This window comes from Solanum stenotomum, chromosome 12, assembly GCF_019186545.1.
Source record: "Solanum stenotomum isolate F172 chromosome 12, ASM1918654v1, whole genome shotgun sequence".
Taxonomy (NCBI): Eukaryota; Viridiplantae; Streptophyta; class Magnoliopsida; order Solanales; family Solanaceae; genus Solanum; species Solanum stenotomum.
Window position 1 is genome coordinate 44,772,598 of NC_064293.1, and position 26,499 is coordinate 44,799,096.

At 35.3% G+C, this 26,499-nt stretch overlaps 3 protein-coding genes across 3 annotated transcripts; 2 read left to right on the top strand and 1 right to left on the bottom strand.

Annotated features, from left to right (window-relative positions):
* Positions 1 to 200: 200 nt before the first annotated feature.
* Positions 201 to 4,376, top strand: LOC125847939 (uncharacterized). The gene is made up of 7 exons (XM_049527698.1): positions 201 to 384; positions 626 to 769; positions 1,124 to 1,222; positions 2,328 to 2,404; positions 2,591 to 2,699; positions 2,805 to 3,133; positions 4,010 to 4,376. The coding sequence occupies exons 1-7, from the start codon at positions 315 to 317 to the stop codon at positions 4,100 to 4,102; spliced, it is 921 nt and encodes a 306-aa protein (XP_049383655.1). The 5' UTR covers positions 201 to 314; the 3' UTR covers positions 4,103 to 4,376.
* Positions 4,377 to 4,529: 153 nt separating this feature from the next.
* Positions 4,530 to 15,585, bottom strand: LOC125848378 (uncharacterized). The gene is made up of 7 exons (XM_049528232.1): positions 15,323 to 15,585; positions 14,983 to 15,220; positions 14,706 to 14,896; positions 14,199 to 14,434; positions 13,213 to 13,456; positions 12,984 to 13,091; positions 4,530 to 4,937 (listed from the first exon to the last, which is right to left on the bottom strand). The coding sequence occupies exons 1-7, from the start codon at positions 15,539 to 15,541 to the stop codon at positions 4,782 to 4,784; spliced, it is 1,392 nt and encodes a 463-aa protein (XP_049384189.1). The 5' UTR covers positions 15,542 to 15,585; the 3' UTR covers positions 4,530 to 4,781.
* A 4,904-nt stretch (positions 15,586 to 20,489) lies between these two features.
* LOC125849211 (LOB domain-containing protein 37) lies at positions 20,490 to 21,445 on the top strand. The gene is made up of 2 exons (XM_049529252.1): positions 20,490 to 20,850; positions 20,948 to 21,445. The coding sequence occupies exons 1-2, from the start codon at positions 20,667 to 20,669 to the stop codon at positions 21,400 to 21,402; spliced, it is 639 nt and encodes a 212-aa protein (XP_049385209.1). The 5' UTR covers positions 20,490 to 20,666; the 3' UTR covers positions 21,403 to 21,445.
* The last annotated feature ends 5,054 nt before the right edge of the window (positions 21,446 to 26,499 follow it).

The following is a 26,499-nucleotide window of genomic DNA, read 5'->3' on the forward strand; positions in this document are numbered from 1 at the left end:
TTCTTTTATTTTCTTATATTTTTAGAATAGACTAATCACTAATGTAAGAAAATTGTGACATAAAAGGTGAGAGAAATAGACAAGGGACCCAGCCAGTTACTGATCTTTAGATTATTTGCCAGACTTTTCTGCCTTCACGTGGGAGGCTTGACCAGTCAAATTTTCGGGAAAGCACTTCTAGAAGTCTAAATTATAACGCTTGAAACGTGAGCGCGAAATTTCGGTTGGTTTGAGAAGGAGCAAAAACAGTCCTCTTTTCTTATCTCCATTGTTTTTAACTACTTTTAGGGTTTCAATCTTCTCCGGTGGCCGCCATGGAAGAAGTTCGGTCTACCACAGCTTGGGTCGCTACTCACTCCTCTCATGTTACCGTTGATTTCACAGGTCCCTCAGCACTCTCTCCGTGTTTTCCATTACGTTACTCCAATGCATTTCCGTTCTACATTAAATTAATTTTGTTTTAATCTCAAATTAGTTAGAGTCCGTTATATGAATCCTCCGTATCCGTTACGTTTTGTCCGGAATGGCGTGTATGCTCTGTTTTCTTATTCAGATTCACGCTAATGGTAGTTCAAAGTGGTTTGTATTTGATATAAGGTTACATTTTGGTATGTGTTATGTTCAGGCATTGAGAAGGTCGCTGAAAATATGAAGAACTCACTACCAAAAGTGGAGTGGGATTTTGAAGGGATTCACTATTTTGATAATGGTCCACTTACTGTTCAGTATTTGCTGGTGTTGGATACATTGAATTTCTGTTTCTGGCCAGGTACTTTAATAAGTTTACCATTAAGGAAGCAGTAAACTGCCTTGTAAATTATTCAGATGCTAAACTTGTGAAATTGTTTTTAACATTATTTGTCTTTAAGCAATATTTCTTATAAATGACTGACTTAAGTGCTGAGAAACTTCAGTGTTGTACTTAGGCAAAATGTCTGTAGTATCTTCTAACTCTTTATCCTTGAACTTGCACATTTATGTTGATCAAGAAAGTTTGTAGTACAGAACCCTATTCATGATGCTTGATACTGGGGCTTCATTAAAGGTTCTTATAGCTGTTTTTATTTCAGTTGTTTGAATATATGCTCTGGTGTATTGACCTTATACTTGCATCTAAGTGCAGACGAGGAGATGAGTTATGATCATCTGGCATCTGGATTAAAGGTTACTCTTGAAAGTGACAAATCTGCATTTGATGCTGATCGTCTGCAGAAATATAGTGGTAAGCAGGTTTCTTTGAGACTATGCCTCTTGGGTTCTTTTTTACTTTGCCAACTCCACCCATCGCATGAGGAAAGCCTTCTAGTAGTGGCATGAGACTCCTGGTGTCCACTGATGCACTCGGGGGTTATGTATAGGATGTTCACTGAACAATCTCTCAGATTGTATACAAAGGTGGTCCCTTAAGAATGCGAATGAGATTCACTCTTTCTTTTGCATACCTAAGTTATAATACTAATCCCTTTCAATCCAACTAACTACAATCTTAGGGGAATGCCTTTGCTATCATTAAGTTTAAGGTCCTCACATAACTATTACAAGTGAGGTAATCCAAGATCCAAAACACGTGTTGTCATTTTTTTAGTCTTTTGTTGAAATCTTCTTTTCTTGTTGAAGTAGCTCATCATCTCGATAAAAAATATTGTGATAAATAGTTTAAAATCTCTAGAATGACACTCACTCTCTTAAATCTTTAGAATTTAACTCCTATTGCAATTTATTCCACGTCCTCAAGGTTAAATCAGGAGATTGAAAAGGATTATAATTTGATGCAGCAATAGAGACACATAAGATTAATAAAATATAAAAGGGATCATAACTGATGTAGCAATAAAAACTCATAAGATTAATAAACTATTAGAGCCTGAACAGAATAATTTTTTATTTTTTTCTATGTCAAGGGAAACCCGCAGCCGGTACCGTTTGGGTGCGCACAAGGTAAAACCCCCGCTCCTATGCAATAGCTTGCAAACCACACAAGAGAGGTAACCTGCACAAGGAAAGCCCGTTGCGACGCGATCGATCCAGAAGGCAAACCCCTTGCTGTTGCTGGCAAGGGGTTTCGAATTTGAGACCTCCAACATGGAAGTCCCAAGCCCAAACCACTGGGCCACGGGACACCCCAAAGGGTAGCCAGAACAGAATAATTACCTTGAAAGCATCTTCATTGGTTATGTTTGTGTTCAACAAGTCTTTATGTTAAGCAACTCAAGGTTGTAATCTATATAGTTTGGCAAATGTCTTGAATGCTTTTGAGTTCTGAAATCTTATAACCTTTCCCTGCGTACTTGTTTGAAGATAATCTCATTGCAAACACCATTTTTTAGGTCCTCAATTAAGGAAAATGTTGAACTGGTCAAGACCATTGCCTTTGGAGGATGAACGGGTGCGCTTATTGCATGAGGTACACATCTTAATTCTTGATTTGGTGTTCTATGCACTCTTTTAATGCTTTGGCAGGTCATAATTTTTTTTTTTGCATTATGTGCATTCTGTGAATGTTCCAGAAGTCGTAATTTGCTGCGACTTAAAATAATGTGATCTCTTAAGCTTGTTAGTGAGCTAATAGCTCTGTAAAATCATGGTTAAGGTTGGGCTTGAGCTTGAGAGGAGCTTTGAGGGAAAGGCATCTAAACTTGTGGAGTCCTGCGACAACTCTGCTGCAAAACTTGTAGCTCTTATGACACGCCACTTCCCCGGTATCGTTGTTTACTATAGTTTTCCTTTTACATGTTACATTTGATCATTATTTCCAACAATGAGATGTAATAATATGTGTATCTTTGTTTATTTTACTGTTGCAGGCTTCCGTGATCACACGGTGTACAAAGGCCACCAGATTTTCTTGTATAAAAGAGCTCAAATTTTTGCTGCTGATTTGTGGGGTGCATTTAAGGGTGAAGGATATGGTGATTTTGAAGACATAAGCTCAATAACCATATTTGCTGATTATATTGTTCCAGCTGTCCTTCAGCAACTTGGAGTGCTGAGATATCGTTCTTCCCTGGATAATACTATCAAGAAAAATACTGAAATTGTCTCAGGCAGTGAGGAGGAAGTAGAACTCCGAGCCTGCTCTGTTTATGCTGTGGAGAAAATGAAGGAGTTGATCAGTAAAAAGACTGGGAAGCAGGTTGGTCTTGCTCATTGCTATTGTTTTACTGTTCTTTGGTGTTAGATTTGGTGATTCGTAACTTATACTCGGCCAATTTTATAGATAGAATATGCATTTTCTTGCATGTGTAAAGCTTGGTGTCTCTTATTGACAGGGCTGTGAGGAAACATGCAATATTTCATATACTTCACCTAGTACAATTATATCCCGAATTTGCAGATAGATGACTCCATGAAATAGAATAATCTACAATATAGAAAATCATTCTTTTAGCTTTATCAGTTGATCGGCTGATATTAATTGAAATTCTGGCCATCTACAGTGTTGGTGTTAGATATTTGATGCCTACTCTTCGATTTTAAAACATACATAGTCAACTTGTATGTTTTTTTTTTTACTTTCTAATATATAGTTATTACCTATTGGAACAAGAAATCATCAAATGGAAAATAGTAGAAAAACAGTAGTAAAAGTGAGCCTTCAAAAGGCAATAGGAAAACAAATTGCAGCTAACATGCCTACTCCAGCTATGGTTAGAATATATAGTTGTTGCTCCAGCTAAGTCTTTTCTTATACATGTTGATGACTTAAGGTAAAATACAAGACAAAATAACTAGGTGATTTACATGTCCAATGGTTAAGGTAAGTTATATATGAGCTGAGATCTATATACCTGATTTCATTGTACAAGCAATAAATAAATAAAGGCTGCTAGTGTGGTTACTGTTAGTCTGACATGTAAGCTGTGTTCCTTGCAAGATATTTGGTAGAATTTTTTCCCTTCTAAAATTTATTAACTTGTTATTCCTGTTCTATGTGTATTCTAAAGTGAGCCCAACTTTCTTGTTTGAATGTCATTTTCACAAAAATGTGACATCTCATTTTGCTATCCAGGTGTTGAGTGTGGAACTGGATCTCTGGTTATGGGCTTTTGGCATACAATGCCCATCTCTTCAACACCATCGGACACTCTCTGTCTATTATTGACTATAGAAATTAAGCTCCATTTCCATTGCAGTCTTGCATACAAATGATGGTTTTGGTTTTGGGATTTTGACATTTACATGTCTAGATGTAATAGTACATAAATTATGCAGGATTATTTTCTCATCCTAGTGGTGAATTTACTTTTTTCAAGGAGTACTGAGGTTGAATATCAGTTATTTAACCTCTTTCAATCTCGTTAGATTTCTGTAAATTGACCTACATACATATTTTATTTTATGGTAAATGTTGGCTGGAGAAATGCCTCACTTTTTGCTTAATTGGTCCTCTTTGTCCCGTGTTTTCTATTGCCTTTGACTGTTGTCACGATTTTTTTTATGGTGGAGACATTTCAACGAGAATCTTCTTTAAACCTCATTTGCTTCATGGACTCGGGAAAATATGTTACTCTTTCCTGTTTATTGGGCGCAAGACATTTATTAACTCTTAAAATTCACGAAAGGCAGCAACATTAGGATGATTAGTCCTAGTATGAAGTTTACCATGTTACGATTCAAAAATTATTTATGGTCTCACTGTTGATACCAAGCTATTACATTTTGAAGAACTTGTCTTCATCTTTAGATGTTTAGAAGGCCTAGTTAGTCTTTATGCATCTCAGGTTTGCTTCTTTCAACTTGGTCATATCTTCCTTCAGTAGCTGTACATGCACATCCCCTGCTCAAGAACTAGCATCCATGCTGCAGCTGCTCCCTTGTTGATGGAGCAAAGGATTCTTGGTGATTGGCAGGTTTCCATCATAAGTACATTGCGGAATTCCTGGATTCCTCATAAGTCTTGGCCCAAGGGGCACTTTATTGACCTTTGGGCGAATATCCTGCACCAAACAACTGATTCTGTTGGAATAAACCAGAACTTTTCTCTCATGAAAACCAGAAATAGAGGCTGATTTCTTAGAACCAGGTTTAAATAGATCTAGATCAATTTCAGTTACATGTATCTATCATTTTTAATTACCCACATAATATTGTTTCATTTGACACTTGCATGGAATTTCGGTCCTGGTCATGTGATAAACATTGATTTTGATTCTAAGAGGATATAAGATCGTGTCAGACTAAACTGCTTGTTTTATCTTCCATGAATAAGAAATGAGAAAGCTATTTGTATGTGTTATTTGTCCGATAATCCAATAAGGTATTTAAATAAGCATAGCACAGGAAAAGAAAGCCATCTTAGAAAGAAATTTGGAGGCAACAGAAATGGAATTTCCTAAGTGGTTATGTGATGAGCATTTAACAAAATCTCATCTTCATAGTTATTTGCCCCCAGCACAACAAGATTTAGAAATCAGCAGGAAATGTGTGACTATGACTTACTGATTTAGCTATAGGCAATAAACTGTAGTAGAAAAGATATTTATTTTGCATGTGTGAACTCCAAAGGTATTTAGTAAAAGATGGGACTCCTTGGATACACAATCCTTATTAGTATTATTGTTATTTATTTTTGTTTCAGATTAGGAAACCGGAAAAAACAAATTCATTTCTTGTTAGTTGTTCCGAGAGATGAAGACACATCCAAACTTAGGTATTTCTGAAAAAAGCAGCATAACAAGCCTAGAGATGTGTCGGAATCTTGGTTATCTCCAGAGTTTGTATATGCAGAATATTTCTTATAAAAGAATGTTGGATATAAGATTGTACAAGAACATTGACTTTGGTAAGCTCATTGTCCTTGGTTTCTTCCTATATGTGCGTTTCCTACTGACTTCCAGGAGCTTCTTAGAATTGTTCTTGCGGACATTTATTGCCTCTAGCTTAATCTGGTGAAAGATATTATACTGGTTGATCTTTTTCAGATAACTAAACAATTATACCAATTACTTCTTCCATTTGCTTCTCTAGCCCATCTGTCGTCAATAAACTGGGAAACTACTCATGTTTTATCTTTGTCATAGCTGGCTTCTCTGAAGTACCTACGTATTCACGTGCTAATTAGTGATACTATGCTATAGATTGTAGTTCTATCTCCTAAAATAGCTTGGATTTCAGTATTGCATAGAATTGTAGTTTGCAATTGCTATCAGAGAGGATATTCCTATAAGATGCCTTGACTTAGTTTGATCTTGCCATGGATTACTCCATGCTTAACAGCCCAGGATCCCAGAAGATATAGCAATTTCAGATATTGGAATCACTAGATGAGGGTTACCTCTATTGGACTTGTAGGTTGCAACTCTTAAATTTATCATAATTGAACCTTGAGAATGATGCAAGTATATGTAGTCGAGTTAGTTAAAATGAATGTAAAGGAATCTGAAAATCTGTTAGAAGCTGTTAGAACTGTTAGGCAGTTAACACTGTTCAGCTGTCAAGAAATTAGTTAGTTAGTTACTTTTGTTGTATTCTTCTTTAAGTCATTTTACCCATTGATTAGTTGTATAAATACATGGGAAATGTACTGATTCACTCATTCATGAATAATATCATTCTATTCTTTCTTCCTTCTTCTACATCTTCTCAACTAATCTTCTCGGTTGTACCCTGAATTAGTTTTCATCTTCTTCGAGCCACAGCTCCTAGATTAACTACTATCATCACGATTGATTGTGAGTACATCAGGTGTGTTTACTGACAACATATAAAATTGTACTTGTTCTGCAGGTTTTTTATTCAACACTTTAGCCTTAGTAGTTTTGACTTGAGTGGTTGCCCCTCTCAACACGTGCTTCTTCCCTTGGTGCATGAACTCAATGGTCCTTTTGCTAAAATCAAAGAGAATTCTCCCCAATGTATTCAACCATTGGACCCCCAATACTATATCAATATTTCCTAATGGCAGTAATAGGAAATCAGAAGAAAATGTAGTCCCCTGTAACAACCACTGCAGATTCCTACAAATGGAAGCAGTTTGTACCTTCCTCCCATCAGCTACACTAACAGACTGTTCCATGATTGTGCTGGCCTTGCATCCTAGCTGCCTTGCCATTTCTTCATCAATAAAATTGTGGGTACTACCTGTATCAATAAGAATTTGTAATGGTCTTTTCTCATGATACCCAGTGACTCGAATGGTCTGGTACCCAGTGACACCAGTGAAGGCTTGCAATGAAATTGTCATACATTCCTCAGGATTGACAATGTTATCAATTGCTTCTTGATCCTGGAACTGATCTAGATCATCTTCCATAGTTACATCTCCTTCTTCACACAATTCTACTAAGAACAACTGCTTCTTGGCCTTACACACATGCCCCCTTACATACTTTTCATCACAAAGGAAGCACAGTCCCTTGGCTCTTTTCTCATCCATCTCTGCTGCAGTTAAGGGCTTCCTTCCATTAACATTGCCCTGAAATCCACTAGGTTTGTTATAAGAATTATCAAAAGGTTTCCTGTAACTAGTATTAGCTGGTATGGGCCTCTGTACATTCTGATTTCTATGGAAGTTTGGAGTTGGTAAAATGGGATTCTGATTTTTTCCAGAAGATCTAATTCCCCAGGACTGAGCTTGTGCCTCAAAAACTTCCTCTTGCAATCTAGCCAACTTGTAAGCTTGCATCAGAGTCTTTGGTGCCTGCATCCTTACTGATTTGTTCAATTCAGGTTTGAGGCCTCCTAAGAAACAACTGATGGCATTCTCATTAGACAAATTCACCCCAGTCAGCAGCCTATCAAACTCAGCTTGGTAAGCTCTTACATTGCTAGTTTGTTCCAGGTGCTTAATGGATTCCATTGAATCTTCATATCCATCCCCAAACCTTTCATTCAAAGCTAAAATATACTCTGTCCAAGTAGGATCTACAGCAGTGTTCCTAGCTTTCAGATAAGACCTATGCCAAGCAATAGCTTCCCCATCTAAGTGAATTGATGTGACTTTGACCCTCTGACTATAAGGAATTTCATCCATAGAAAAGAATTGGTCCACCTTATACAGCCATGTTTTCAGATCTTGCCCAGAAAATCTAGGGAAATCTAACCTAGAGCATCGAGTGAGAAAATTACCAGTTACTCCAGTCTGAATGTCTCTACTTGTGTTCAACTGCCTCAATTCTCCAGAATTGTCACCTCCAGCAGAAGATTCACCTCTGCAATTATCCAATTCCCTGTCTCTCTGCTTCATACCACCAATGGCTTGCTTGATTTCCAACAATTCCTTATCTGTCCTCTCATTTCGATCATTCATAGTCGCCATCAATTTCTGCAATTGCTCTTGAATCTGCAAAAAATTGTTATCTGCCTCTGTCGATCCTTCTGGGTTCTTGTTGCGAGTCAAAGCCATGCCGAGGAATGAAAGCTTTGATACCATCTGATGTACTCACAATCAATCGTGATGATAGTAGTTAATCTAGGAGCTGTGGCTCGAAGAAGATGAAAACTAATTCAGGGTACAACCGAGAAGATTAGTTGAGAAGATGTAGAAGAAGGAAGAAAGAATAGAATGATATTATTCATGAATGAGTGAATCAGTACATTTCCCATGTATTTATACAACTAATCAATGGGTAAAATGACTTAAAGAAGAATACAACAAAAGTAACTAACTAACTAATTTCTTGACAGCTGAACAGTGTTAACTGCCTAACAGTTCTAACAGCTTCTAACAGATTTTCAGATTCCTTTACATTCATTTTAACTAACTCGACTACATATACTTGCATCAATACCCTCCAATTGAAGAATAGCCTTGTCCTCAAGGCTGGAATGAAGGAAATCTATGCTGCAACTCTGTGAGAATTTCCCAGGTGGCCTGAGTTGCATCAATGCCCAGCCATTTAACCAACACCTGACAAACAGCCTTATTACCCCTCTTGATCATCCTCCTCTCTAATATAGCCTCAGGCAAGGGGCAGTAGGGACTAGATATATGTAACACTGGAGGATGGGTGAGGACAGCAGGCACTTCATGGCATTTTTTCAACTGTGATACATGAAAAGTAGGATGGATCAATACATCTGCTGGAAGCAAAAGCTTATAAGCAACTTCCCCAATCTTAGCATCAATCAGATAGGGACCAAAGTACTTAGCAGCTAACTTGTTAAAGGGTCTAGTGGCCACAGAGAACTGCCTGTACGGCTGTAGCTTTAAATAGACCCAATCACCCACATTAAACTGTCTGTCAGACCTATGTTTATTGGCCAGATCTCTCATTCTTTGTTGAGCCCTAGACAATTGGAACTTCAGCAAGGCAATAATAGCTTCCCTAGCCTCCAAGGACCTGTCAACCATCTCATTAGAGGATTCACCAGCCAAATAGGGAAGATGAATAGGTGGCTTTTGACCATAAAGAACTTCATAAGGGGAGCATTTGATAGCTGAATGATAGGTTGTGTTGTACCACCACTCAGCAAGAGGCAAGTGAGCAACCCACTCCAAGGGTTTATCTGAGCAGAAACACCTCAGATAAGTCTCCAAGGTCCTGTTCAAGACCTCAGTCTGACCATCAGTTTGAGGATGGTAGGCTGTAGATTTATGCAACTGAACTCCTTGCAAGGTGAACAATTCTTGCCAAAATGAACTCAAGAAAACAGGGTCTCTATAACCACATCCAAGCTATCACAGCCACAGGTGATGACATTCCAGTTGTTTTGGTTTCTTTAATGGAACAATACAAGTGTATATTTGATATTCCTACTGCATTACCACCTCACAGAGGACCCTATGATCACAGAATACCACTCATAGACAATGCAGCTCCTATTAGTAAGAGACCTTACAGGTTTCCCGGAGTAAAGAAGGATATTATTGAGAAGTTGGTACAAGAGATGCTAGATCAAGGGGTTGTACAGCACAGTACTAGCCCATATGCATCCCCAGTTGTGTTAGTTGGAAAAAAGGATGGTAGTTGGAGACTTTGTATTGATTACAGGGATCTGAATCATTTAACAGTGAAGGATAAATTCCCAATCCCTATTATTGAGGATCTATTGGATGAGTTGGGGGGTGCTGTGGTGTTCTCTAAGATTGATCTTAGAGCTGGCTATCACCAATTGAGAATGTCAGAATCTGACGTGCATAAAACAGCTTTCAAAACTCATGAGGGTCACTATGAGTTCTTGGTAATGCCCTTTGGGCTAACCAATGCTCCTTCATCATTCCAAAGTCTTATGAATTCAGTTTTCAAACCATTACTCAGAAAATCAGTGTTAGTTTTCTTTGATGATATTTTGGTTTATAGCAAAACTATGTCTGCTCATGTGGATCACTTAAGAACGGTGTTTGAGCTGATGAAACACCATTAGTTGTATGCTAAAGCATCCAAGTGTGCTTTTGGGGTAACAGAAGTGGAGTACTTAGGACATTTTATCAGTGCTAAGGGAGTAGCAACTGATCCTAAGAAGGTATCTGCAGTACAAGCCTGGGGACTGCCTACTACCATCAAGCAACTCAGAGGTTTCATTGGTTTAGCAGGGTACTACAGGAGGTTCATCAAAGGATTTGGAGCTATATGCAGACCTCTACATGACTTACTTAAAAAGGACAATTTTGCTTGGACTGAAGAAGCTACTGCAGCTTTCCTTACTCTCAAGGAAGCCTTGGTGACTGCTCCTGTCTTGGCTTTGCCAAACTATGCTGAACCTTTTGTTATTGAGACAGATGCAAGTGGTACAGGTATTGGTGCTGTCCTAATGCAGCAGGGGCACCCTATTGCTTATATTAGTAAAACACTGGCCCCTAGACATCGGTCCATGTGTGTTTATGATAGAGAATTGCTGGCATTGGTTTTTGCTGTGACTAAGTGGTCACATTATTTGTTAAGTAGACCCTTCATAGTCAAGACTGACCAGAAGGCATTGAAGCATCTGCTGGAACAAACTATACACACTGATTTTCAAGTGGCTGGTATCTCAAAGCTTATGGCTTTTGACTTTACTATTGAATACAAAAAAGGACTGGACAATAAGGCTGCTGATGCTCTTTCTAGAAATCAAGGTGCAGAGTTATTGGCCTTGTCCTTGCTTACACCCCATGATACACTTTTCTGTCAGATTCAACAATCTTGGATTTCTGATGCTGCTTTACAAAACTTGATCACTAAACTGATAGTGCAACCTTATANAGGTGCAGAGTTATTGGCCTTGTCCTTGCTTACACCCCATGATACACTTTTCTGTCAGATTCAACAATCTTGGATTTCTGATGCTGCTTTACAGAACTTGATCACTAAATTGATAGTGCAACCTTATAAATCCTTTACTTGGATTAACTCTCAGCTTAGGTGGAAGGGAAGATTGGTGGTAGGGTCTGACCATCAGCTGAGAGAACATATTATTCAGTTGTGGCATTCTACACCTCAAGGTGGCCACTCTGGAATGGATGCTACCATTAGGAGATTGCAGTCCCTATTCTACTGGAAGACCATGGTTACAGATGTCAGGAGTTTCATTAACAGATGTGATGTGTGCCAGAGACACAAGTATGATGCCTTAGCTTATCCTGGCTTAATTCAACCTCTACCTATCCCTGAAGGTATTTGGACTAACATTAGCTTGGATTTCATTGAGGGTTTACCTAAATCTAAAGGCAAGGATGTCATTTTAGTGGTGGTTGATAGGTTGAGTAAGTATGGCCATTTCATTTGCTTGCAGCATCCTTACACTGCTCAGACTGTAGCTCAAAGCTTCTTGGACAATGTGTTTAGGCTGCATGGTATGCCCTCTACTATAGTGAGTGATAGAGACCCTGTTTTCTTGAGTTCATTTTGGCAAGAATTGTTCACCTTGCAAGGAGTTCAGTTGCATAAATCTACAGCCTACCATCCTCAAACTGATGGTCAGACTGAGGTCTTGAACAGGACCTTGGAGACTTATCTGAGGTGTTTCTGCTCAGATAAACCCTTGGAGTGGGTTGCTCACTTGCCTCTTGCTGAGTGGTGGTACAACACAACCTATCATTCAGCTATCAAATGCTCCCCTTATGAAGTTCTTTATGGTCAAAAGCCACCTATTCATCTTCCCTATTTGGCTGGTGAATCCTCTAATGAGATGGTTGACAGGTCCTTGGAGGCTAGGGAAGCTATTATTGCCTTGCTGAAGTTCCAATTGTCTAGGGCTCAACAAAGAATGAGAGATCTGGCCAATAAACATAGGTCTGACAGACAGTTTAATGTGGGTGATTGGGTCTATTTAAAGCTACAGCCGTACAGGCAGTTCTCTGTGGCCACTAGACCCTTTAACAAGTTAGCTGCTAAGTACTTTGGTCCCTATCTGATTGATGCTAAGATTGGGGAAGTTGCTTATAAGCTTTTGCTTCCAGCAGATGTATTGATCCATCCTACTTTTCATGTATCACAGTTGAAAAAATGCCATGAAGTGCCTGCTGTCCTCACCCATCCTCCAGTGTTACATATATCTAGTCCCTACTGCCCCTTGCCTGAGGCTATATTAGAGAGGAGGATGATCAAGAGGGGTAATAAGGCTGTTTGTCAGGTGTTGGTTAAATGGCTGGGCATTGATGCAACTCAGGCCACCTGGGAAATTCTCACAGAGTTGCAGCATAGATTTCCTTCATTCCAGCCTTGAGGACAAGGCTATTCTTCAATTGGAGGGTATTGATGCAAGTATATGTAGTCGAGTTAGTTAAAATGAATGTAAAGGAATCTGAAAATCTGTTAGAAGCTGTTAGAACTGTTAGGCAGTTAACACTGTTCAGCTGTCAAGAAATTAGTTAGTTAGTTACTTTTGTTGTATTCTTCTTTAAGTCATTTTACCCATTGATTAGTTGTATAAATACATGGGAAATGTACTGATTCACTCATTCATGAATAATATCATTCTATTCTTTCTTCCTTCTTCTACATCTTCTCAACTAATCTTCTCGGTTGTACCCTGAATTAGTTTTCATCTTCTTCGAGCCACAGCTCCTAGATTAACTACTATCATCACGATTGATTGTGAGTACATCAGAGAACTTCTAGTACCTGGTCAAAAATAGCAGTTGGAATGGCAAGGGTGGCAACAGCATTGGGAGCATCAACAATTCCTGAAATCCTTCCTTCGCAGGGACAGCATGAAAGTAAAAGATAAACCTGATAGCACCAACATAATGTTCATATTTACTCAAATTTCTTTACTCTCCTGAATGTTAATGTTATCTATTCCCGAGAGTCTTCTGTTACAAGAAGATTTTCAGGGAGAGATTTTTATTACCTGTTCCTTTGAGTAGCCAAATTTTGAGAGGTAATCAATTGCATTTAGTACTGCACGCTTGTATGCAACACTGGCATCAAGATAGTGTTGTTGTCCACTTTCATCTACACTGATGCCCTCAAACACCAACCACTCTGAGAATCTTGGCTCCATGGGCCCTATCTCAAAAATTGGGTTCACATGTAGTGGTGTGGGTCCCATTGGAGTGAGATATTCTTTCATTCCGTTTCTTAAAATCTCACACCTGTTTACAAGCAAAAAAACGTAAATCTAAATCTGGTAAAGGTCTATTGTTAGCTTATAAATGTAGAGGTGTAGCGCATAGAAAGAAAGGCACTTGATGCAAAAAGAGTGGTGCTTAAGGAGGTCTGTCTTGTGTTCTTGCTAATGAAAATAAAAGTTAATAGCTGGTATTGTTTTTCAGGTTGTACTTCATAGTTCAGGTTCATATATAAAAAAGTTCTAAGATGTTAGAAATAAATAAGATTTAGGAGTATGTAGTTTTTAGTTTGTTTTTTAAATATACATAGCTGAATTACATTATACATATTTTGGCTTCTTTATAGTTATGCTCCAGCGAGTAATTGATAAAGAATTAGGTGAGCTAAGCATAACTGACTTCACAACTTGGGTGTTTCCAACATGGTACATATTTTTTTTAAAAAGGGCTGTTGTATTGAAATTCTTCACTAAACCCTGGGAATCAGTTGCTCTATGCCAATACGGATACCTTTGCAACTCTTATAGTATATTTGTGAGTACCTTAAGATAGAGAATATTGATGTAGCATATTAGCAGTGATATGAAAGAGGGTGGCATAGGGAAATAACACAAAGTTTTAATGGAGCCCAGTTTTGAAGTTACTTTATATTAGCCTGTAATGTGCTTGTTGATATAAGGGATTGACTCTGATAACAGTCAATCCCAAGGCAGCAAAAGATTATTTAGTCATGACAATTTAGCGCTAAATGAGATGTGGAAAGTACTTGAGCTCTAGGAAGCCACTCATCTCAATTGCCCCACAAAATGATACTTCACCGTCACCTTGAGAAAAATGCATATCACCAGTACTGAGGTTTGCTCCTTCTACAAATACTGGAAGGTATATTTTTGAACCTCTGCTGAGATTTTTTATGTCACAGTTTCCTCCATTTTCACGTCCAGGTATTGTTCTTGCAGCCTCATTGGCAATTCTATTCCAGTCAGGAGTTCCATCTTGAATCTACATTATAATCACGAGTTGTCAAAAAACAATTGTTGTGCTTGGCAGTGAAGTTTGTTTGTTCATTCTCTTTCTCTCTTCAGTTTGTTTAACATATTGCTATGACTCGATCATATTCTGTTTACTGTCTACAATAATGTTAGGATGCAGCTTGTTGATAAGGAATTTGTCTTCTTATTTTTTTATAGAATTTGGTTTAAATTGACAGAATATGTAACTGTTAGGGAATGATAAAGTTGTCAGTTCCTGAAACAATTGCAAGCCATCATACCTTGCCAAGAATGCACCCTTTTGTTGAAGGTAGGTTAGCCAATGGTCTAGAATGCAAGACCTCACATAATTTGAGAGACTGGGGACCAGTTTCTTCGAGCTTTCTTTCCCTCTCATTCCATATATTGAGTAGTTCTTTTGAAGGTGCTGTTCCAATTATTCCAGGATGAACTAAACCAGGAAATCTTACACCTGTTTGTGAGATTTTCAGTAGATCTTATCAGGATTTGATACATATGTATGTCTAGGATATATTAGGAGAAGATATGCAGCTTTACCTGGTATATGAGGTGAGTAGGCATATATGCCTTCGAAATACCAAATAGCTTTAGTTGCACGGGGAAAATGGTCTGTTAGAAATCCTCCACCGTTCTCTCTGTCGAATATTGCTGTAAAACCCCATTCATCTCCAGGGAGAGGCCCTAAGTTGCATATTTCAACAGCAAGGAGGTCACCTGGTTCAGCAGGATTTCCATCTGTGTCAACTACTCTTATTGGCCCACTGAGATAATGGACCTGCATAGGAGAGTTATATGATTCAGCCTGAAGTGATTTCTAACATCTTATGACTTAGGTGTTGGTTAGATTCACTGGATTTGTTAGTTTATGCATACTTACAGTGGATAGATCAACAGTTTTTACATCAATTGCAGAGTTATTATCTTGAATAGCGCCTGCTGTCCAATCAACCATCTCAATTCGGAACATCTCCCCTGTTTTAATCTCAGTTACAGGAGGTATCTCTGGGTGCCAACGGTTGTGGAGTGGCAACTTTTGTTCCCATGGCTTCTTCTTTAGGTCTATGGGGATTACTAGTCTTGGAGTTGGAGGAGCCATAGTGTGACTTGGTGTTCTGTGAATCACTGAGCATGTTTACTTCCATTACATGGCACTCTAAGGGAAGCAGCTGACAAGGTTCCTAGCTGAGTGGGACAAGGTTGCTAGCTGACAAATGGGAGTCACATCTCAGTAATGGTCACGGTTTGTCTTCTTGGGCATTTGGACTATGGGACAGACTTGACATTAGTTCAATTGCTAAGGAATTATATTCAACTTGGAAAACTCCGCAACACTAGTAAGAAGAGTGACCAAAGTATTCATGATATATAAAGTAATTTTGCCTGAGGCAAGAAAAGCTTAATCTTCGTGTGAAACCAACTAGCTCAACCCAACCCATTAAAACTAGAGCAAGATATAACTCTTTCTAGCCTCAATGGCAACTTCTCTTAAACCTTGGACCTTCTCTAGTTTACATGCTACGCCTTATCTATTGAATTTTTTATTTTATTTTTGGCTATTGGTGGGAATCGTAGGATAATCTTTCTTTTTATTCAGGGTTGGGTTGAACTTAACTTCGCGTCGAACCATTTTCTTTCACAAAACTTGTAAAAGTTCGGAAGAGGGGGTTCAGTTCAATAGAAGTAATAAATGTCGAACACATAGAGATAAGAGAGTGCTGTGAAGAACTCACAACAGACTGATTGTCCTCGGCAGTATAGTCTTCCGTTATGCAAAATCTACCATCTCAACCCTGAACACCTCCCCAACTCGCACCTCTAATACCGGAGGTATCTCTAGGTGCCACCGGTTGTGAAGAGGTGGATTTTGTTCAAATGGCTTCTTCTTTAAATCTACCTGCACTAGTAACCTTGGACCTATTGAATTCATACCCTTTTTTTTTCTATGCAGAGCAGAGGTGGAATTAGGGAGAGATCAAATAGGCCCTAGCTAGATTCTCAAGAAAAGCCCTTCTTATTCACTTTTTAGTGCATAACTTATTCTTTCACCTATGTTGGTTAGGATTTCCCTCCAATTGGACTTGTGTCCTTTCAACACTTTTTCTTCCAAAGAGGCAAAATCAGAACAAATCAAGTCTTGTTTGTAGCAGACAGATAAAGGCTACCTTAATCCGTCTGCAAGCAACATTAGCCACTCATCAGGGAATAATGCAAAAAGTTTTATCGTGTTATCTAAGATTAAGTTTTGGTGTGATGACTTGATTTAACCTTTCATTTGTCTTTAGTGATTTATGAGAATACACATTAATCTTGGAATACCTGTTGTTTAGGATTAACAGAGAGAGATACAGCAGTTGCATTCTCCATGAAACAGAGCCAACAAAAAAAAACGTGTCAAGTACCATCATTTTGAGGACAGAAAAAATGGTCCTAAAGCTAATCCTATCCCTAATTGCCTTTTGTAGAGGACCCCACAAATCAAAATCTATAGGATTTGCCAATATCTTTTGATGGCTTCATTTCACTGCAAGTGCTTGGTTTTTTGTCTGCCCACAAGGATGATGGTACCTCAACGGCTGAACGTAGTCTTCTAGTACTTATCTCAGAGAATACTTTTCTACATATCACATATGTGGTTGCAATATCTTCACCATGTTCCTTAGTTTGATTATTAATTGCCTTCTCTTGAAAATGTTGGATAGGCGATTTTTGGACCAGAATTTATTATGTGAGAAGTTCAACTTCATACAAAAATTAGGTACTTACTAAAATTAGTCTTCTAGTCACACTAGCGGCCCATCAAAGCTCCAAGGGCACTCTTGCTCGAACAAATATTAAGTTATGCCAAAGCTGGAAATTTTGGACTTTAATAAACTTTAGTGATTCCTGTTTCTGTAGATTAAGGCTATATGTATCCGCTTGAAACTTAACTTTTTCAACAAGTTGCAACAGTGTTCATCAACTACGCATGTCCAGCAATTGGAAATCATTCCAAAAATAGGTGATTCCTTTTTTCTAATCAGCTGGGAGATTTGCGATTGCGAAATCGACTCTGTGATATGCTTGATGTCAATTTGCACTATATCCTTTTCCCTCGAAGGAGAATTAACTTATATACACTCACTCAACTGCTTAAACTAAAAATAGTTAGTGGGTGTGAAATATGTGTAGTATCGATTAGAAATAGTAAAACATGAATCCGATCCCAATTAAAAAGAAACAAGATTGTAGGTTACACAGACTTCCTTAATTACTAACATAGAAACAATAAGACATTTAATTAACTTGCTATATATATATAACCTTAAAATTAACCCGGTTTCTGAAAAAAATGTCCATAAAGACAGTATCTCTGAGAAACCCAAAGATAGAGGTGATGAAAAAGGGATGGGCCGAGGCAGCAGCATATGTGAACCATGTGATAATGTTTTGTTAAAAATTGTACAGTCAAGCATATTTGTATTTGTGATTATCAACATTTATGTATACATAGAAATTTCAGCAATGTCCCCTCAGAATTCTTTTTATAAAATAGGAGAATTCATCCATCCAACTGATTAAACTAAAAATAGTTGATAGATGTATAATTTGTGTATGATCGTATATAAAGAATGTATAATTTATGTATACCAACTAGAAAAGTAACAATGATCTATCCGGTTATTCGTGTAAAGATTCTTAAAAAACAAGAAGATCCACTGTTTAAATTTGATTAGATTGTTAGGTGCTGTTTTCATACCACAGCCTTTTTTCTCATTGATTCTTAAATCTTTTGCTTTTCTCATAACAAATCGCATCAGCGTCCAAGTTATTATAACTCAAAAACATTATGATAAAGCAAGCTAACATATCTTCTTTTCAAAATCTAGTATTCTATCTTTCAAGAAACCAAAATCTAGTATTCTATCTTTCAAGAAACTAAAGCCGTCTATAGATATCATAGAAAATTTTAACTCTTTTTTAGATTATATATTTCACATTTTAAAGAGTGTTAATCGTACGATAGATCCTTTGAATAATACAAAGACTAAAGTGAAAAATAAATGTGCTATTTTTAGTTAATCAGAATCATTTTGCGTCCACTTTAAGATTTTTCTCTGTTGCAACTCCATTCTTTGCACCATTATATTGTTACCTCAAAATTTACAATACATGTCTAAGTGAATACAATCGCAAAGACGTATATATAGTAAGGTCCGTATTGAGAAACTAGAAATGTTATTTACTATTAAATTTTTTCATTAGATAATTACCCAGGTTTCTTTTTTGTTTCCTACTAAACACATTTTATTCGAGTTAGACAAAAACCATGCAAACTTCTCCCAACCTAATCATCAAAAAGAGGATATCACCTATTTGGCTACACTTTTTTTCTTCTTACAATTAATTAAGGGGAGCCTAGTGAAATCATTTCATCAGCAGACGAAATTAACCTTATCCACTCGTTTGCATAAAATGAGTACTTCCCTCTGTCCCAACATTCTTTTAGTCCATTTCAAACAAAATATCATTTTCTACCATTCAAAACAATTTAACTTTAAAATTTCTCATTTATCCATGATAAAATTATTTTCAACCATTCAAATAGTTTTTTAGACTATAAATTTCAAAAATTTCCGTTTTAGAGGGTGTTTGGATTGACTTAAAAGTTGATCAAACATATTTTTAAGTCAATTTTTTACTTCTGGAAGTGTTTGTCAAATATACTAAATAACTTAAAATAAGTTAGAATGTGTTTAACAAGGTCAAAATGACTTAAAATAAATCAAAAATCTAAAGTAGGTCTCTCCTTACTTATTATTATTTGACTTAAAAGTCATTTCAGTTTAATTTTTTATTTTTGACTTAAAAATTATTTTTTTAAACCAATTCAAACGGACTCTTACACTTTAGTCTTTGATAACTATTACAAAAATAGTCTTTTGATTGTCCCCACCAATGCCCATATGGTGTGTCCTCAATGGATCAAATGAATTCTCATTAACCTTTGGCCACTTGCTTATCTATTTGGTTCTTTTTTTTTCTTTCTTTTTGTGATTGAAGAGGAGTTGTCCCTACAACCTATGATTCATCGACATGTTTATTTGCTAAAAATATATAGAAATTGGTTGCATACCAATAGTATAATTGAGTACTCTTATGGAAAAATTAAAATAATGAAAGCGATAGGTTATCATATCAACATCCCCAAAAGCAGTGATATAAGAAAAAAGGAAAAGAAAAAAAAAATTGAAAATCCAACGGTTGATAGACAGCCATCCGCGGAGACCCGGAGCCGCTTTCGCCCCCCAATACTTTTGGAATCTAACACAACCACACAAACCCCAAACTAGACTCTAGTTAACTTTAGTCTGAAAAAAAATTGAAGTAGTTCATTTAAAAGAAAAAGATTAAGCAAGATAATTTTATTTTTCTCGTATTATTGGTGTGAGTTAATATGTTATTAGCAAGTTGTACTTTGTAGTTATTAGATACAATTATTATGGCAAGTTACATATATTATCTCTAATAATATAAAAATTCTTTAAATTAATATTCCTTATTTAAAGCAGATAAATAAAAAATAATTTATCTTATATTTATGATTATAAAAGTCACATGGTAAGAATGTAGCTTATGTTTTAACGATGCTTACCTAAGATATATATTATTTGAATGGTTATAATTTTTTTTTTTTATACTAGCAATATATAACACTTAAATTTCAATCATGTAGATGTTTAAGTTTTAAGCATTAATAGTGCAAAACAAATCTGAATTTAAGTTTTATACATCGTTAATATGTGTTCTACATTATTGGCTCATTCAAAAAAAAAAAATTAGTAACCCCTTAAAATGTTGGATTTTTAATGTAAAAAAGAAGACAAATATTGTACTTGTTAGTACAACATATAATGATATAAATTAAGTGATTTTTTTTCAGTAATAGTGTAAGGAGACTCAAAAATATATTAATGACGTAAAAAATGTCGAAGTTAAGTCTTTATTTAAAAGTCACTTACATAAGTTCTATGATTAAGAAATTTGAAATTAAGAAAGAAAAAACTTGAAGCCGACTCTTTCTCTCTCAACCTCATTGTTTATATATAGGCACATTTCATTCTCTTTTCCCTTGCCTATTACTACTATCCAAGTTTCTATTTCTTGCTGCAAAAGTATATTGCTATCCTTTTGATCTTTCTTCATGCTCCGGTAATCATTTAATATATACACAAAACGGAAAGATGAGTTGTAATGGTTGTCGAGTCCTTCGAAAAGGATGCAGTGATAACTGTATTCTGAGACCTTGTTTGCAATGGATCGAAACACCTGAAGCACAAGGACACGCTACTGTATTTGTAGCTAAGTTTTTTGGCCGTGCTGGACTTATGTCTTTCATTTCCGCCGTTCCAGAAAACCAACGGCCTGGTATAGTCTACCTGCAACTCTCTTGTTGATTAATTTGTTCAATTTTTTTTTTTTTAGTTTGTTTATAAACTGATGATTTTTGTGTATTTGCTTGCAGCTTTGTTTCAGTCCTTGTTATACGAAGCTGCTGGGAGAACAGTAAACCCAGTGAACGGCGCTGTAGGTTTATTATGGACGGGAAATTGGCACGTCTGTCAAGCGGCGGTGGAAACCGTCCTCCGCGGCGGCGCGTTACGGCCGATCTCCGAATTTCTCGGCGCGTCGGTAGAGATTGATGAGGTGTCTGATTGCACCGATGTATTTAAGCTTCAGGATCCAAGGAAGATGCAAAAACGACGTCGTTTCCCTGAGGAAACTTCAATGTTGGCGGATCTCGATCTCAGTTTAACACCAGGTTTTAATCAGAAAGTGTATAATAGCCACCCTTTGCCGGAGAATCATCGGCGACCTGGAACACCGTCGATGAATTCAGAAGAATCTGGAACAACTACTTGTTTTGAGAGTAGTGCTGTCATTGGAGAAGAACCCAAATTACTCAGCTTGTTCAATTAGTTTGTACTAATATTTTCCTTTTTTCTTTTTACTATGGGGAAGGGTTTTTCCCGGAAGTAAATTCCGGAGAGTTTTTGTAAATCATTGGCACTGGATTTCCCTCCTTTCAAACTTGTTTATTAGGAACACAGTAGAAAGGAGGGGAAAGTGAAAGTTTGTCTGATGATTCCTTCCTCCTTTTGTTATTTTCTCCTTTTTGTTTTTGTTCTCATGTTCCATAACGACTCTTATGAATAAACTGATTGTTAATCTTCCTTTACTAGATTTTAGTTCATACTTCACTAGTATAAATTTTAGATCTATCATTGATAAATGATACGTCATAACCGAATTACGTCTCAAGATAAAATGATAAGGAGAAAGATGCTTTGATCATCTTTTTATGGTTAATAAGAGGTTACCAAAGTCCTCAATTAGATAAGATTTTGGACTTAAATACCATTTAGTCACCACCATCATATTCTCAGGTCATCCTAAAAATGTGTTTTATTAGGCCAAAGCTGACAAGGTAAAAGGCTGTGATAATTGAAATGCTAATTAGGATAAGAATTTTAAGAGAGAATAAAAAGAGTTCCAAGTAGGTAGGGGGAAAGAGTCAACATAGTTGACTTACCCACGTATATAGGAGAGGTAGATATATCCAAGAAGAAGTAGGTCGAACATTTTGTATAGGGAAAAGGGCCTGATATACCTCTCAACTTTGTCATTTGAAGCTGATATGCCCCTCGTTATGGAAGTGGCACATATATACCCTTACCGTTATACAAATGGCTCACATATGCCCCTACCGTTACAAAATGAGCTCACATATACCCTTCATTTAACGGAAGTGAAAAAATTAGTTTTAAATTTATATTTTTGACTTTTGTTTTTTTTTAAAAATTATTTAGGGGTATATATGATTCTTCTAGCAAAGTTCAAGGTATATTTTAATCTTTTTTATACATAAATTATTTTTTGACTTCTTTTATTATAATTATTTGAGTTTCTTATTCTTATTTTATTTTTTTCTTTCATTCCTTAGTGTAAAGAAAAAAATTTAAAACTATTTTTTTGTGGCTATATTGTAATTTAAAATTTTATTTTTTTGTTCTATATTGTAATTTAATTTTTGTATTTTAAGAAAACAATTTGGTTATCTATAATAAGTTTTATAAGAATATTAGTGAAACATAAATAAATTTGACCATCAAAATAATAAATCTAAATTAGTCATTGAAACAAAAAAAAAAGTTAAAAAATATATATGTTTGAGGAGGATTAAATATACTCATATGGGATTATATTTTTTTAAAAAAAAAAATAAAAAATTAACTTGAAATTAATTTTTTTCATTTCCGTTAGAGGAAAAGGGTATATGTGAGCCATTTGTATATAAGTAGGGGTATATATGAGCCACTTTCATAACGAGGGGTATATCAGCTCTAAATGATAAAGTTGAGGGTTATATCAGACCCTTTTCCCTTTTGTATATTTTGATTGGAGGAATCCGTAGTTATCCAAAGTTGAGGTAAGCAAAACATTAGAAATGGAAATGGAGTTATTATTGTAAATGAAAGGGACAAGCAAGTGGGTATGTTATTGTGGACCTGCAAATGGACAGAAGGGGTTGGATTTTGCGAATCCAAGAGAGAGAGAGAGGCGGCTTTTGGAGAGCGTTAAGAGGCGTAGTACTAATACCACTATTCTATTCTAAGAGTAATCCGTATTTTTTATTTCTTACTTTATCATTAATTTAATATTTTAAAAGATTTGAAAATTAGATGAAAATATTGTATATTATAACTTTATTATATTAATATGATAAAAAATATATTAATCGTTTGGTTGTCGAAAATAAAATATGATTAAGTAAGAAAAACTAAGGGAGTATACAACTACTTACATGAGATATGAGATTGGGAAAGAAGAATCAAATATGAAGTACATTGTACTTTGTCTAATAATATTTGTTCATTATTGACTTCGCACATTATTAAAGAAGTTATAAATAATAGGGTAATTTTACTATAACACTTTTTGAAATATAATAAATATAATGTCATTAAAAAATATAATAAAGAAATAACTATAATTAATGAAAAAGGTAAATTAAAAACTAAATATAAAATAATTCATTAATTTCATAAAATAGACTAAGTATTGTTTGGACATAGTGAGTATATATGTATGTGTGTTTCTCCGTAAGAGTAACAAACAAGGATGACTACCAAGGGAGCGTAGAGGCAAATCTACAATTCAAATGAAAATTACAAATTTAATAAAAGAATTTCTAAGGTCAGTACTAAGATAAACGTTGTAATGAACTATAAAATAAAATCTCTCCTAATCACAATTCAATAGTGTGATCGAAATTTTAATTTTATATTAAAAATATTATTTAATATAAAAATTATTTCTCTTTATTTAATTTAAAATTAATAAGAGTAAAAAAGTGAGACATGGGCCGGGAAGAAAGGAAGCAAGAAATTTGCAGTTTGTTGGTGTCTTTATCAATGAAGGAGTACGGTCTGTGTCAGCCTCGTGTTGGCATTGTCCCTTTTCTTTTTCCTTTGTCTTTCTTTCTCTTAATTTAATTTAATCATTAGATTTAAGGTACGGTACATGTTTTTTTTTAATCATTAGTTTGTGTGACTTAGTAAGTAAAATATTTATAGCTGAGTGATTTTTCGTAAATTTATAATTGAGTGAATTTTAAATTAAAAATCAAATTTATATGACTTTTTATATTCATAATTGAATGACCATTTGAGATAGTATCTCGTGAAAATGGGATCCACCAATTTTTCATTCTCGTTCTCCATCCGTTCGTTCCATTTCTGAGGGGTTTAAGACGTTTGTGTCCATGAAACCATATTGTGTCTGCGGCTTATTATAAAAGATCTTTATATAGTAAGTAAATAATTATTTTAGAAATTTGAGTGGTGTACCTCAAACCAAGGAATTTTAATGCCGTGTGTAAATTATGAGCTAAGAAACTTAATTATAAATGGTATAATTTACATAAATCTCATAGTGTAAAGTGCAAATTATAGTTTATTTCTATTTTTTTATGCCAAATAACTTAGGTACAATACATCATGATCAATTAATTAAAGGACGTATATAACACCCAATGCACACATCATAGATAGGCCTAATCTCTGTTAAGTAGTATTATAAAATAAAAAATAAAAAACGTTGGAGAAATCTCATACGTAGCTGTTTATTGAAAAAGAAGATTATGTATATAATACTAATATTGAAAAAAAGGAAGGGGAGGTTCATGAATCAGAAGACTTTAGTAGTGTTATACAAAGCAAGCAGCCTGCGCCTCGCCGCAGTTGCAAAATTCAGTGGTCCCACTAAGCATAATTCTTGGGCTATGTTCTAATTCATGCTGCTCCAAGCATCCAAGCAAAATCATGTTTCAATAGCATACTTATAATATTAAATAAAAATATATTAAAATTAGTTATTATTTTATTTAATATTTTTTTCGTCTCATTTTATATGTCATTATTTTTATAAATAGCTAGACCATAATACTTGTCATTTTATAAAATTTATGTATAAATTACCATATTTTATCTATTATATCCTTGATAGAGTAGTTAATTAATCTTGAAAATATATTTATCATTTATTATAAAGTTGACTTAAGAAAACATTAAATAAGGGTAGAAGGGTAAAGTTACATCATTTCTTAATGCAAGTGCAAAGTAAAAAGGTGACATATAAAATGAGACGGAGGGAGAATATTAATCATAATTATGTGTTTGATCAAATGTATAATTATTCATATATTAATATAATTTATTATTAAATTTACATAAAGTACTAGTAATTAAATTTAAAATTAATAAAATATATCTTCAATAAATACGGTACTTGTTGTGGAGAATGTTAAGTTAACATGGACTTCTTCAATAATAAATATACTGTAAATTACAGCAACAAAGGTATATATAAAAGGAATCCAATCTCTAAATTAATTAATTAATTCATAATAGACATTTATGCATGCTACTCGCCGTTTCTCACGATTAATGAGTGAGGATTCTTCCTACTTAGTGGGGAGTTTTCTTCACGAATGATGATTATTCAACTTACACAAAACTAAAGTAGGGTTTTTGTTATAACTTTTTTCTTAGTATATATTATTGAGCAATTCTTTTGATTACAAGAAATAGTTTAATGAGTAGAAATATGATTCTTTTTTGAATGATTATCGAAGTGGTTGACCAAGTCATGTCCCTAGTAATCCAATGTGTGTTTTGTGAGTATAAGTTTAGCATATATAGTACATTAAATTTATATAATATAGTTTGAACTTTGAAGCTTTGGCATGATACTTCCATCCCTAGCTCCTCTCTCATGATCGTTTCCACCAACCAAGTGTTGAAAATATTTGTATTTTAAAAGTTTTATTTTATTATCATTGGTCAATATGTTACTTTGTGGCCAAGGATAATATTTGATTTGGCAAGTCCATGTGATGGTATATGGCTCTTCATATGAAGTGACATGGTTGTCACATGCTGCTCTCAAATTGAATCCAAAGCCTCACCTTTGTAGCTGCTGCTATAAATAGGAGTCGAAGGCTTCAGGAAGGGAGAGTACAACAACGAAACAATTCACAAAATTCTCCAAACAGATGATCTTTCAATTTTGCTGGTTTTTGTAGTAACTATATTTTGTTGTTCCTATTTCTCTTATAGAGAAGACTTGTTTAATTCTGGGGAAACATTTCATGCAGTTAAAATGACAATGTCTAGCACGACTCAAGCATTGCTTGTATTCACTTATAAATAAATATTACTATTGTTATAATATCCATTGTTCCCCAACACCAAGTGGAACTCGATAATTCTTTCATTTTTAGTTTTGGCTCCCTTCTTCTTGGAAAGAGAATAACACATTAAAAGCAATTCTGAATCGATCAATCAACCATCAATTATTACCTCCACTTTATATCGTGTATATTACTCAACAATAATATTAATAACCTTAATTATATTATCATTTATCGTTCCTTAAGCACCTCCGTAATCTAGAACAATAATTATTGAATAATGAAGTTTGACTGTTCTTGATCTTCCCTATTAATGATTTTCC

Bases quoted from the DNA above. Each gene is read 5' to 3' on its own strand.
- LOC125847939 (XM_049527698.1), top strand. From the start codon at position 315: ATGGAAGAAGTTCGGTCTACCACAGCTTGGGTCGCTACTCACTCCTCT. The intron at 385-625 runs GTCCCTCAGCAC...TGTTATGTTCAG, and splicing joins TGTTACCGTTGATTTCACAG to GCATTGAGAAGGTCGCTGAA. The intron at 2,700-2,804 runs GTATCGTTGTTT...TTACTGTTGCAG, and splicing joins TATGACACGCCACTTCCCCG to GCTTCCGTGATCACACGGTG.
- LOC125848378 (XM_049528232.1), bottom strand. From the start codon at position 15,541: ATGGCTCCTCCAACTCCAAGACTAGTAATCCCCATAGACCTAAAGAAG. The intron at 14,897-14,982 runs GTAAAGCTGCAT...TCTCACAAACAG, and splicing joins CTACTCACCTCATATACCAG to GTGTAAGATTTCCTGGTTTA. The intron at 14,435-14,705 runs GTATGATGGCTT...ATTATAATGTAG, and splicing joins AAGGGTGCATTCTTGGCAAG to ATTCAAGATGGAACTCCTGA.
- LOC125849211 (XM_049529252.1), top strand. From the start codon at position 20,667: ATGAGTTGTAATGGTTGTCGAGTCCTTCGAAAAGGATGCAGTGATAAC. The intron at 20,851-20,947 runs GTATAGTCTACC...ATTTGCTTGCAG, and splicing joins TCCAGAAAACCAACGGCCTG to CTTTGTTTCAGTCCTTGTTA.